Source organism: Globicephala melas, chromosome 6 (genome assembly GCF_963455315.2).
Source record: "Globicephala melas chromosome 6, mGloMel1.2, whole genome shotgun sequence".
NCBI classification, from domain to species: Eukaryota; Metazoa; Chordata; class Mammalia; order Artiodactyla; family Delphinidae; genus Globicephala; species Globicephala melas.
Genome location: NC_083319.1, coordinates 737492 through 750857, shown reverse-complemented (window position 1 = coordinate 750857; position 13366 = coordinate 737492). Strand labels below are relative to the sequence as shown.

General features: G+C 54.8%; 1 protein-coding gene across 7 annotated transcripts in view; it reads left to right on the top strand.

Moving 5' to 3' along the window:
• The window catches only part of EHMT1 (euchromatic histone lysine methyltransferase 1), a 144701-nt gene that overhangs the window by 58315 nt on the left and 73020 nt on the right, over positions 1–13366 (top strand). For 5 of the 7 annotated variants that reach the window (XM_060300066.2, XM_030838130.3, XM_030838128.3 and 2 more), the window contains exon 2: positions 10613–10679. In XM_060300066.2, coding sequence (XP_060156049.1) covers positions 10613–10679 — 67 coding nt within the window. Of the gene's footprint in view, positions 1–9928; positions 10080–10612; positions 10680–13366 lie in introns of those variants that run through there. The other 2 variants (XM_060300069.2, XM_060300067.2) reach the window with 2 other exon arrangements.

Sequence of the window (13366 nt, the reverse complement as noted above, 5' to 3'; positions counted from 1 at the left end):
CTTTTTTGTTAAAAACAAACGACTGTACACTTTTTCTTGGGAGATACTCTTTGTAATATCATGCAGCCAGAATTGGTTGCCTGAGTGTACTTCAGCTGCTTCTCATCTTCCATGGAGTTGGGGGGGTCTTTGCTGCACAGATGTGCTGTGTGGGATCTGAAACCGGTCTGTGTCGCTGGCACAGGTCCTGGCCGCTGCCCTGTGTGGAAGGGTGCCCTGTTGTCCCGCGCGTGGGGAGCAGGCAGGGTCCAGAGCAAGGCGAGGCAGGGTGGGTTCTTGGCGGGGCAGCTGCGGGGTGGCGGGACTCTGGTGTCTGAGCGGCCACAACCATACTGAGGGCTGTGTGATTGGAAGTTAACTTGAGGAGCGTTGACTGAAACAGGAAAAATACGCAATGTAGGAGCCGTGAGCTGAGTTTTCTTCCGGATCTTACCGAGGACTGTAGCCTGGGAGACAGCTTCTCAGTAGCTCTGAGGGGCTGCTCTGAAGAGGTGGGGGAGCGGCCAGGATCTGTGTGGTCTGGGCCAGGGGGTGTGTGCAGCCAAGCACACATCTCGGTAGAAGGTAACTGCTAGTCACGGGGAAGGGGTATTTCCATTAATGATTTTAGCCCTTTTTTTCTGTGTATGGAAAGAGGCAGGAATTTGGGTTCATTAAAATTCTTCTGAGATATCTACTCTCTAAGGGGCCTATTTTTCCAAAGCACAGAGAGCCTCTCAGGGTGCGCTCTCTGTCAGCACTGCAGTGGCTCAGACTTAACCCTTGTAGAACGGGTGGTGGGTGTGTTCTTTCCTTTTTTTTTTTTTGCTGTACACAGGCCTCTCACTGTTGTGACCTCTTCCGTCGTGGAGCACAGGCTCCGGACGCGCAGGCCCAGCGGCCATGGCTCACGGGCCCAGCTGCTCCGCAGCACGTGGGATCCTCCCGGACCGGGACACGAACGCGTGTCCCCTGCATCAGCAGGCGGACTCCCAGCCACTGCGCCACCAGGGAAGCCCGCGTTCTTTCTTTTACATAAGGATACCTGAAGACCCTAGCAAGACTTCTTTTTTTTTTTCACCACCTTGAGATGTTTTTATTGAAATGCATATGGTATGGGTAACAAGCGACCTCCCTGTGGTCCAGGTGGGACCTCTTCCCCCAGAGATGGGTCAGGCCAAACACCCCAGTGGGGCAGACAGTCTCCCAAGTGGTAAAAGGGAGCCAAGTTAGGGAAGGCCTCCCATGCCAAGGCATAAGAGATGGTGTGAGAGCAGGACTTCATAATTCCTTTGGTTTTTTTCCTCTGCATTTTATTTTCTTCTGTGTTCTATTCTCTTATGAAGAAATTGTTTGATTAATAATTCTTTTTCTTTCTAGGAGTATGATTTCACAGGGCAGAGAATATTGCCTTTTGAAATGTAAGCATTGCCATTTCAGAATTACAGAAACCTAGGGTCCTTCTGTCCTTTGCTGATCCTCACAGACTCAGTGTAGGGCTGCCAAGTTCAGCAAGTAAGAATACCAGATGCGGGACTTCCCTGGTGGCTCAGTGGTTAAGAATCCGCCTTCCAATGCAGGGGACATGGGTTCGATCCCTGGTTGGGGAACTAAGATCCTACATGCCGTGGGGCGGCTAAGTCCGCTGCTCCAGAGCCCATGCGCTGCAGCTAAGATCCGATGCAGCCAAATAAATAAATAAATATTTTTTTAAAAAAGAAAAGAAAACCAGAGCCTGATGCATATTAAAGTGGTGAAGAAAATTAAAAAAAAAAAAAAAGAATACAGGATGCCCAGTTACATTTAAAGTTCAGATAAACATGCTAAAACACGGCTTGTCATTTATCTGAACTTAAGATGTCGCTGGACATCCATGTCTTGGGCAGCTTGTTGCACCCACTGCCCTGTGTTGGCCTTACACATCCAGCACGGGGTCAGATTCTACCTCACCTCCTGGCATGTGTTTTTTCCCTTAGGGTTTGTGTATATCGAAATCTGCCAATTTGCATTTAAGGAAAAAACTTCACAAACTGGAAAGTTTTCTTTCTTTTTTCTCCAGCCACATCAGCTCTTTAGGATGTGAAAACTGATGCTCCAAAGGGTAGAGTTTGTTCTTCTGGGAGGGGCGGTCAGACCCAGCTCGCAGTGAGCATGTGGCTGTCGCACTCCCCAAAGGGCGTGCTGCCGCTGCCGCTCACTGGCCATTCTGGCCACCTCCTGGGCAGACTTTGTACCCCCGCCCCGGTGCCTTTCAGGTGGATCTAACTGGGATTTTAATCAGAGGCAGTGAAGAAGTCGAATGAGGGTCTGGATAGGCTGGTGGAGGGACTCTTACTGTGAGCAGTTCTGGCATCGTGGGGTCCCAGCTCCAGTTTTACTGTCAAAAACGGCAGGTCACCGAATGTGAGGATGCGAGGAGGGTTAGGACCAGCTGGCAGGGCTGAATGGAGGACAAGGCTGGAGGGGGACCGGCCTATTCTCCAGTGGACAGATGGACCTTAGCCACATGGTGCAGAGTCTGAGGGTTTTCTTCTGGTTTCTCTTCTGTTTAAGGAATGTGGACACTCGAGGCAGGAGCGCTTTGTTTTTGCATATTTAAGAAGAGTTGAGTCTGACTTCCTTGGCAGTCCAGTGGTTAAGAGTCCTTGGTTCTACTGCAGGGGGCTTGGGTTAGATCTCTGGTCCGGGAACTAAAACCCACATGCAATGTTGAGTTTAGGACTGTAAAGATTCCTGATTCTGTGAAGAGAGGGGTGTCCTTGGGTATAACCCCACCCCTCAGGACCCCGCACCTCCCTTCAGTCTTTCCTCACTGCTTTCACCCTGTAAATGTCTTTTTATTTAGAAGTTTGTATGCAAAGGGCTCTTTGACTGAAAGAAGCCCCAGAATCTCTGCAAATCCCAGGCTCTGAGAGGATTCCCTTTTTCAGTCTGGGTTTGGGAGTGTGATATGAAGTCTGCTCCTGAAATGTTTTGGAGTTCGGGCAGATGTGCTGAGGATAAAGAGGACAAAAAGCCCTGGAAGGAGCTGTTTTTCTGGAATTGTCGTGTCTCGGTGGTGCAGTGGACGAGAGTTGTACGGCGTGTGTGCCTTGTGTACACCTGGTGAGCACACATGGTCCCCGCTGGTTCCCGCTGCAAGCTGTGGATTCTTAGTCGTGCCCAAGTTTGTGGCATCTGAAAAACGGAAGGCCTGATGCTTACGGATGAGGTTGCCGGTCCGGATTCCCGGTGCTTTTGCGGGTGGGGTCTGACTCTGGGGTTGTCTGTCTTCCAAGGAGGAGGTGAAGGAGGTGCAGGTCCTTCCTTATTGGGACACATGGGTCTTGGGGTGGAGATGGGGCCCAGCCTTGCGGTTGAAGCCCTCGTGATTTAGGCGGTGGCCGTGGTACTTGAGCAGGGTGAGCAGGTTCGGCCCGTGCTGAAGGAGGGATGGAAAGTGGGGCAGGTCGTCTGCGGGGGGCGCCCATTCCTTCACCTCCTGGCTTCCTGAGGGTGGGGTGTTGGGGTCTCAGGCCACGGGGGCCATGGATCTCTGGGCTATGGGCAGGGCCGCCAGGGTGAGCTGCCAGCACTGGGTCAGGGGCTGTGCCTTTAGAGAAGCCAGGTTGGGGAGGCCTCCGCCCTGACCAGTGACCTTGATCAGTGATGTGGCCTGGGGGAGAGTTTAGATGATTTTATTGGAAGTTCTTCCAGGAAAGAGACCAGGCTTTTGGGAAACGAGTTAGCCACTGGTGGACCTTCACCAGTGTTGATTCTGTTGTCTGTGTATGAGTGAGAGACTGGCCTTTGGGTTCTGTGCCTCTGCGGCCATGTTGACTTAATTAAGAACTTGAATTGCTGGCTGGTTGTTCATGCACATTAATGTGTTTCACTCCCATACAACTAGGTAGATGGTTGTAAATGGAAAGGTCTTGATTTGAAGTCGAATAATTACCTCAAAACTTTGTTTTAACCCATTGTTTTGTTTTGCTTCGATCAGGGAGAAAGAATAACCTGCTAGGCTAGACAGGGTTGAGGTAAGCAGTAACATTTCTTTATTGTGAGCTTTACGAATATGTGCTGCTCTTCCTTTTTTTTTTTTTTTTTTTTGGTGATATGCGGGCCTCTCACTGTTGTGGCCTCTCCCGTTGAGGAGCACAGGCTCCGGACGCGCAGGCTCAGCGGCCATGGCTCACGGGCCTAGCCGCTGCACGGCATGTGGGATCCTCCCGGACCGGGGCACGAACCCGTGTCCCCTGCATCGGCAGGCGGACTCTCAACCACTGCGCCACCAGGGGAGCCCTATTTTTCTTTTTTTTTTCTCTTCCTTTTTATGCAAGAGAAATTGGCCACTGGCGGGGCCTGTGTCTTAAATAAGGCACAGCAAATGTTAGAGCAGAGCCCTAGGGCAGGTTTTGTCAGGTAGAGGCTTGTACAGAAGTTTCAGACCGAGAGAGTATTCCTTTTCTTTGATATTTGTTTTTCATATTCATCTGATAAGCTAATGTGTCCTTCGTTTGGAGACTTCATAGCATCCCAGACTCCAGCACACTGTCCCTTGCCCTACAGGTGTCAGCCGCTTGGGTGTGCCCCTCCTTGCCCACCCCTGCCTGTCCTCTGCCCTCCCTCCTTCCCCATGCCACCCCCTCCCCCTGGTCCTCTTCCACCCTGTGCCACCGGCAACAGTCACTCAGAGAAACGAGCGAGGAGGTGCTTGGGTTTTAAGTAGGAGACAGAAGTGAGGCAGAGATGGCGGTGCTGTTTCCAGGTCTCATGCTCACCCAGGGCCTGGTGTGTTGTGAGCACGTCAGCGGGTTCCTGAATGCACTCGGGTAGACACAGAGCAAAATAGCGGCCCAGTCTGGCATTATTTGAGTGTGTTACATAATAGTCTTTTTTTTTTTTGCGGTACGCGGGCCTCTCACTGCTGCGGCCCCTCCCGCTGTGGAGCACAGGCTCCGGACGCGCAGGCCCAGCGACCATGGCTCATGGGCCCAGCCGCTCTGCGGCACGCGGGATCCCCCCAGACCGGGGCACGAACCCGTGTCCCCTGCATTGGCAGGCGGACTCCCAACCACTGTGCCACCAGGGAAACCCCATAATATTCTTAAAACAGACTTTTTTTGGGGAAAGGTCATGAACCATAATTTTGTGGGTGAACGTGTGGCTGGCTGGTGCTGTGACAGGAGGCAGCTGGTTTGCCACTGTGTTCATAGGGTCCTGGGGGCTGTGCCCACCCCGGCTTGTCTCCAGACACCTGCTGTGTTCATGGGGTCCCGGGGGCTGTGCCCGCCCAGCTTGTTTCCAGACACCCGTTGTCACCAGTCAGGGCCCGGGGCCCAGAGGTGTTGTTGGCGGGCCCGGTGTCCTTGCTGTGGGGCAGTGGCCCCAGAGTGAGGATGAATTCAGTCACTAAGCGTGTCGTTTGGTGCCACCCTCCTGATTCCTGCTAAGGTGCTGACAGCATTGCCCTTGCACCATCTGTGCAGATGTCAGTACTGCGAAACGGGTGAGTGGGATCCTGCTGGTGTTATGAAAACAGTCTTGATCTCTGGAAGGGTCTTGGGGACCCCAGAGAACTCCTGTTTGAGCGGGTTGAAGGGTGTAGGAGGTTGGCAGTTGGGATGCAGCTGTGATGGGCTGGCAGAGGCAGTGAGGCCCGGCCACGTGGGGCTGAGGGTAGAGATGAGGTACAGCCTTGCCTGGCCCTGGATGGACAGTGGGAAATCAGGGGCCTGGGATCAGACATCCTGGCCCCACGGCCCAGCCCGGTGGGGACAGGTCATGGCATCATTACTGAGATGTGGCCAGGACAGGTCCTGGGAGGTGACGCCTCAAGTCAGGTGCTGCCAGTGAGGTCAGGGGGCAGGCGGATGAGTTAAGATGCGTGAAGCAGGCCTGGGCAGGAGGGCATTTTCTCCGGTCTAGACCCTGAGGATCAGTACCTACATGCAGGAGTAAGTGGAATCTGACTTGGTGCTGGTCCCGGGTGTCAAGAGGCCAACTCTGTGGGGAACCCCCCAGGAGCCTGTCCAGGCACCCCGCCAGGGTCGCCACAGCTCTTCACTGTTTCAGAGTCTGGAAACCCAGATTTCTTGTAAACTCTCCTACTTTTTAAATGTTGATAGTTCATTGAAGGTGGAAACAGCTGTGCTGTCTGACTCCCGAGCCTGCTACTCCTTTGGGGGTCTCCCCCACCCCGCCACTAGTTGTCTTTATGTCTCTGTTCTCCTGCTCTCTCCGGACCTGAGTCCCACAGCCAGTGCTGGAACCCTTGCGTTTGCCCGTGGTCCTGGGCCCCCGGTGACACGGGGTGCAGGCGCAGCAGTTTGTGGAGCCCCCAGTGCACGCGTGTTCTGTGTCCTCACGCATCCTGGGCTGCGGGTCTGCTGGCTCCGCGTCAGGCACCAGGTCTGTCGTCCTCACAGCAGCTCCTGGAACAAGCGGTCCCTGCCTTGCAGCTGCAGAAGCCAGGTGACCTCGGCAAAGTGCAGGGGGACAGAGGAGCCGGATAGGGCCTGGGTCCTCAGGTCCCAAGCCTGTGCTTCTGCGCCTCTGCCGTGGACCAGTTCCCCTCTGGGAAGTCCTTGCTGCTGCCTCTCTGTTCCCTGCAAGACGCGCTGTCGTCATTTCAGTTCTACCCTGTCTGCCCTGTGGCCACACAGCGTGCTTCCAGTCTGAAGACTTTCCTAACTTTTCCTTTTTAAAACACTTTAATTTGAAATAATTTCAAACATACAGAAAAGTTGCAAGATTAGTACAGTGGCTCCCATCTACCCTTCACCCAGACTCCACTTGTTATGTCCTTCACACATGCACATGTGTGCACACACACCACACACATGCATCTTGTCTCCTCTGTCCCGCACAAAGGTAAGTCCAGGCTCTTATTTACTACAAACAAGGACATTTCTCTGAATAACCATCAAGATACCCGATGTTGACACAACCGTCTGGTCTGCAGTGCATACAGGTGTCACGGTAATCACACGTGAACACGGTGCCCGGTCGCTGTGCGTGCAGTCGTCACAGTAGTCCCTTCACAGCGCTTTCCCGCTCTGGACGGGGAGTTGAGGGGACTCCAGCTCCTCGGTCTTCCTTTTCCAAAGGCACATCACTTTGCTTTCTGGAAACCCTGGTGGCAGGAAGGGTTAGGGTTAGGGTGCATCCCATCAGGAGACCTGCCGCTTTGTCCGTGACCGTCCCATGGGTGAGGCTACAGGTTTCTCCACGGAAGGTCACTGCTCTTCCCTTTACTTGAGGGAATTCCCTCTTACTTGAGGACAATGTTGCGGCGAGATACTTTGAGATTCTGTAAGATCCCGTTTCTTACGAAACTTCCTCCACGAGTTGTAATGGTGGCTTCAGCTCCCAGCCCTCTCTCTGCCTTCAGTTGTTGGCATCTAGGATAAGCAGCTTTCCCTGTTGGATTTGTTTGTTATCCATTCATTTATTTAATGCTGGTGTTTATTCACTGGTTTACAATTCCTGTTCCTGTCATTATTCATTTTGATGCTCCAAGTGTCGTAAACTCCGGAGTGGGCATCCCTTGGGTCTGTCCTGGTTCTTGGACGCCCCCTGCCAGTTTGAGTGCTTCGTTTTCAGGCACAGCCCGAGGTTCTAAGCTCCTCTTGTGCCCCTGCCTTGCCTGGAGTTGGTCCTCTCTGCCAGGAGCCTCAGTCTCTCCGTGGCGGTGGCACGTGGGAGTCGAGATTCTGTGCTGCTGCTGCCCAGGGGCCCTCGCACTGCTCAGAGCTTCTGCTGTGCGCACTGCCGTTGGCTCGCGTCTTCTCTGGAGGTTTTCCTCCTCCTGTTGTGGCCCCGTATCCCAAGCTCACTCTGGGGTTAGTTGAGGCTCTTCTTGCAAAGCAGAGACTGAGGTCACCCATCCACCTTTTACTGTCGGGATTGTCACAGCCCCTGCCTGTGGGAGAGCTGGCAGGGGTTTCAAGTGTCTGCCAGCAGTTCTGTTTGGTTCTGGTTTTGTTAGTGGTTTGGGCTACGTGTTCCACCTGTAATCCTTTCCTGGTTGATGTCGATTTTGTAGGTTGCTGGCCCTTTGGAAAAGGCAACGAAAACCATGTTCCCTCTATTTTTTTTTTTTTTTTTTTTTGCCGTACGCGGGCCTCTCACTGCTGTGGCCTCTCCCGTTGCGGAGCACAGGCTCCGGACACACAGGCTCAGCGTCCATGGCTCATGGGCCCAGCTGCTCCGCGGCATGTGGGATCTTCCCGGACCGGGGCACGAACCCGTGTCCCCTGCATCGGCAGGCGGACTCTCAACCACTGCGCCACCAGGGAAGCCTCCATGTTCCCTCTTGCTAGGTACATATAGGTTCAACTCACAGAGCATCTGGGTTCAGGAGATTTCTGTCTTTCTTGCCCTGGTCGTGGGCCGAGCTCACCCGCAGCCTCAGTCTCTGGGCCTTTGGGCTTCCAGATGTGGCACTGGCAGTGCCCACAAGGAGCAGGGTGGTCGCAACACGTGTGGACTGTGCGTCTGGGCTGTCCCAGAGCGCCCCTCAGGCTTGCGCCACACCCAGTCCCCTAGGAAGACCCTGTTTTTCTCTGCCACATGCTTTCTCAGCTTCTTCCTCCCGCCCGGCACTGCCGACAGGTTGGGGACAGGACAGGTTCCCCCCTTTGGACCCTGAGTGCTCATGCTGGCATGGCAGACAGGCTGGTGGTGTGCCTGGTGGTGGTGGGACCAGCAGGGCCACAAGGCGAGGTCCAGGTGAGGCTGTCTGAGAAGGTGGAGCTTGGCCTGCTGAGGGGTGGCGGGGTCCAAGGGCCAGAGGCTGGCATCAGGGTGTGGGAGGGGGTGCCGAGGGGAGCAGAGGCTGGGCTTTGCCATCCACGATGAAGGCTTGTTTCTCCTTGACGAGGAGGGATGTGTCAGGTCTGACTCCGTAAGAAAGTACTCCCCTTCTTCTGGGAGGAAGGCTGTGAGGCCTCAAGAGTTTCCCTTAGTGCCTGGCACCAAATTCCAGCTTCCTAACTGCAGAAGGGGCAGCAGGGAGTTGGCCAGTGCCAACAGACCAGGACTGTTTAATCCAGGCCTGTAGATGGTATGAGCACAAGGCCACTGGGAGGGGCTGGAGAAGAGCCCCCAGCTGGCTACCCCTCACCGCTGCAGCCTTGCAACCCCTGTTTTATAACGTCACAGCACCCCACACTCTAGGTGAAGTTCATGTGTTTGTTTCTTATCCCCCGACTGGAACAGGGCTCTGAGGACTTTTATGAAAAGGACCACTCGTGGCTTTGACCACAGAGGTTTCTGTCACATCTTGTCGTTATTGTTCATAGGTCTCTGGTGATGTAAAAACCACTGTCAGCTGGCCCTGTGGCCTGGACCCTGCTGTCCACTGAGGCCTCCCCTTGGGCTGGCAGGTGCCTGGCACACAACAGATGCTCAGGAACGGTGGCTGGCCTTCATCCATGTGGCCACGTACACGACTGAGCTCCTCAGCTCCTAGAACAAGGGACCCTGTGTGACCAGCTAGGAGTGGATGTCCACCCAGGCGCCATTGGCTGTGGTCTGGTGGCCAGGACCGGGTAGTGCCAGTGAGACCCTACCCCTGTGTGTGTGTGCATGCACACATGCCTCAAAAAACAAGTCCTCTTAGGTCCCCTGAGGAGTTCTCAGGGGCCCCAGGGATCCTCAGCTTACACTTTGAAAACCACTGGGTTTCAAACCACTGGTCAGGCCAGACGTGGAGCCCTGGAAAGGTAGGAGAGTGGAGCCTGCAAGTGGCCGGAGGGAGCTTGCCGTGCTTGTGCCCCTTCTTGGCCCGCAGGCCTGGGGTGGTAGAGTCAGCGGGTGGGGACTTCTGGAGGTGCCAAGGAAGGAGGGCGCCGTGGGGGTGGGGGTCCGGGTGGGGGTGGGCACTGCTCCAGGGAGCCGCCTGACCCCAGTGAAATTAGCAGTGGGAGCCAGGCTCAGGAGGAGTGTTGCGAGCATATGTTGTGGTGTCTCTTGAAGAAAACATTCCAGAACGTTACGCAAGCGTTATGGGAGCTATGCCCCTAGACTCTGGATGTCGCTAAGAGAGATGCCTAGAGGGTCTGCGTCAGCTGCTCCCCCTGTGGACCGGACACCTGCAGAGACCCCGCTTAAGGGTGTGTTGTGTGTTTCTGTTCGTTCTCTAACCAGACTCTCACATTCCTGAAGGCAAGAAGTTTGTCTTAAAACCATTGCAAGAGGCATCGTGTAATTCGGGTCTCTGTATGGTAGACTCAAATATTTAGTGATTCAGGTTTTCATTGAATTTTCTTGATTTATCCATTTCTCTAACTTTTCTGTAGGTTGTTGGACATTTGAAATACTTAGATGAATTGTTGTCAGCAGCAGAATGCACTTTGAAATAAATTGTAGCATTCCTATGATAGAGAAAACATTTGCAATTTTAGTTACGTAAGCCATGCATTCTTATTATTAAAAGACTGTCCCCCCAATACAGTTGAAGTAGAGGTTTCCCGCGGCTGTGGTTGACTGCTGGTCCTCCTCCCGAAGAGACGGTGTCAAGAGCATTTTCCACTGGCTCGAGGTTCCCTGTCCGTCCTGTCCTTGGTGGTTTAGTTTTGGTTTGGATGCGATGCCCACGGACAGGAGTCCTGCTGGCGGAGCCCGGCTGACATTTATTTCTCTTTAGCAGGCGGTTCCGGCGAAGGGGGAGACCAAGCAGGACTGCGGCCTGGGAGCCGAGCTGCCGAGTGAAGGTAAGGGCGCCCGGGGCCCCTTGCCTGGCCACCCCTCCTCAGCCAGGCCTGCCGTACGGCCTCCTCCTGTGGGGTCCCGGGGCTCATGGTCCTCTAGGAGGGTGGAGGCCCTGTGCGTCCTGGTCCTCAGGGCGCCGTGAGGCCAGCAGGGGGGCGGCCGCACCAGGTCTTGGGGCATGGAAGCTGCTGCGGAGGTGCCAGGAGGTAGAGGGAGGCTGGCGAGGGGCTGGTACATAGGGGAGCTTTTGGAGGGACAGGCCCGGAGTCAGGCTGGGAGGTGCTGGCTCTGGGACAGACCGTGACAGGTAAACCCCACTGTCCCACCCAAGCTGCCTGCGGGTGCCAGCCAGACCCCTTTGGAGAGCAGCGTCCTGGCTGGATACCATGAGGCCGGCGCCTGGGAGCCTCAGATGCTGGTGTCCGCCTGGCCGTGTCGGCACAGGCCCTCCTGTGCGAACAGCAGGGCCATGCGGACGAGAAGCGTGTCTCAGTGTCGTCCTGCTGGCTGGTGGTGTGGCGCTGTCCCCACTGACGTGGGAGGAAACGCGCCCGCACCGCGCTCCTGTCCCTTGTGACAGAGATTGCCGCCTGGTCCCGGCTGCACACCCGCGCCACCGCCCCCGCCTGGTCCCTGGACGATGTCCACCCGCCTCTCAGCTGGGTGGGGAAGAGGCTGGCTCGGGGCCAAGGTCAGGCGAGCTTACCCGGGCTGTCAGACGCCCATCTGGCCCTGCATCCTCTGAAGACACACAGTGGCCCGTGGGTGGCAGAGGCCAGTCTGGAGAGGTTGCCGTGTGTGCAGCAGTGGGAGGCGAGGGCCCTGCCTTTCCAGGCACTGCAGGGAGACGGAGGCCTGTTTCCCAGTGTTCCGTGTAGACCTGTGAGCTCGGTGCGGGCGGCCCTGAGCCTCCCAGGACGAGGCCTCGAGTGGCCTGGTGGCAGGGACCACCTTGTGCCCTAGGCCGGCAGCCGCTTTTTGTCTTTCCCGAGCTGTGGTGCGGCCCCCACGATGGGAACTGCTGCGGGCCTGCCCCTCCCTGGTGGGCCCACATGCTGCTCTGACACCTTTTCACATCCACGGGGTCCTCTGCTTTTGTGACCACCCCGTGCACACCCGAGGGTGACAGTGGGTGAAGGCAGAATATGGGCCCCCAGCTTGGGGCTGATGGCAGGGCAGCCTTGCTTGAGAGAAGGGACCCAGCAGCCCAGGCCACAGGGCAGGACCGTCTTACCTGTGAGTGTGTCGCTTAGCATGTGACCAAAATGCTTCAGGTTCTAGTAGAGCTGTTGGGACTCAGGGAGCTGAGTGGGGTGGGGGTTGGGCAACTGCCTGCCTGGCTTCCCAGGGCTGTTTCCAGCCTCACCCCCTCTCTCCCTGGGGCATCTTCTCCAGACAGCCCAGCTTGGACGGAAGGCCATGGCCCTGCCCTGCTTTCTGCCCTCGCCCTGCACCTCAGGGTGCCTCATCCGGCCCACCGGCCCCTCTCTGCTGCACCCCGGCTGGCCCTGGGGCGCTTCCCTCCCGGAGCTGCCCTGCACACTGTCCTGCCTGTCCCTTTGCTCACAGTGGTGGGACCTCTGAAGACCTGCCTCAGCGTTTTCCTTCTGGCGCTGTCTTCCTCCCTGTTCCTTGAAATGTTCCCTTCCTTGGGCTCCCACTCTGTCTGCCCTCCTGGGCCCTTTTCTAAAAGAAGTTGTGGATGAGTGATGCCAGGTGCCAGTCTCCTCTGCACACGGCCCCTGCGCCCAGGCCTGGGCCCTCCTTTCGAGGAACCTCCAGACTGATTCCTGCAGCAGCTGCACCACGTCCATGCCCCCCAGCAGCGAGGACGGCTCCCGACAACACTCGTCGGCACCTTCTTTTTGGTTCCATCTGTCCTAGTGGGTGCAAAGTGGTATCTCGTCGTGGTTTTGATGTGTATTTCCTTGCTGGCTGGCGATGCTGAGCATTTTTTTCATGTGCTTATTAGCCATTTGTGTATCTTCTTTGGAGAAATGTCAGTTCAGATCCTTTGCCCGTTTTTAAAATTGGTTATTGATTTTTATTAATGCATTGTCAGAGGTTTTTAAAAATATATTTTAGGTACAAGTTCCTTATCAGATGTGTGATTTGCAAATACTCTTTTCCAATCTATGGGTTGTCTTTTCACCTTCTTGATGGTATCCTTTGAAGCACAAAATAAAGTCCAACTTACCTGTTTTTCTTCGGTTGCTTGTGGTTTTGTTATAGCATCTAAGAAACCATTGCTTCATAGAAGATCATAAAGATTTATGCCTGTGTTTTCTTTTTATAGTTACAGATCTTGGAAACGTTTTCAGTTAATTTTTGTATATGGTGTGAGGTAAGGGTCCAACTTTATTCTTTTGCAAGTTGAGATGCATTTGTCCTAGGAGCTTGCCTTTCTGAGCACCTGTCAGCGTCTGGCCCCTGGGTGGCTGTGCTCGACGCCCCGTGACTGTCCGCATCCCCGTCCTCCTTTGTGTTGGGAGAGGCCCATTTCCCTTTCCTTTGCTGTGCTTTTCCACGATTTACTTTGCTGTTTGTGAAAATTTGTTTTCCCTGCACATTTCAGAATAAGGTTATGGAGTTCCTCAATACACTGATTGGAATTTTGATTAGGGTATCATTGAACTTAGAGAGTCAGTTTGAGGCGACATGCATCTTTGTATTTTTGCCGTCACGTTCA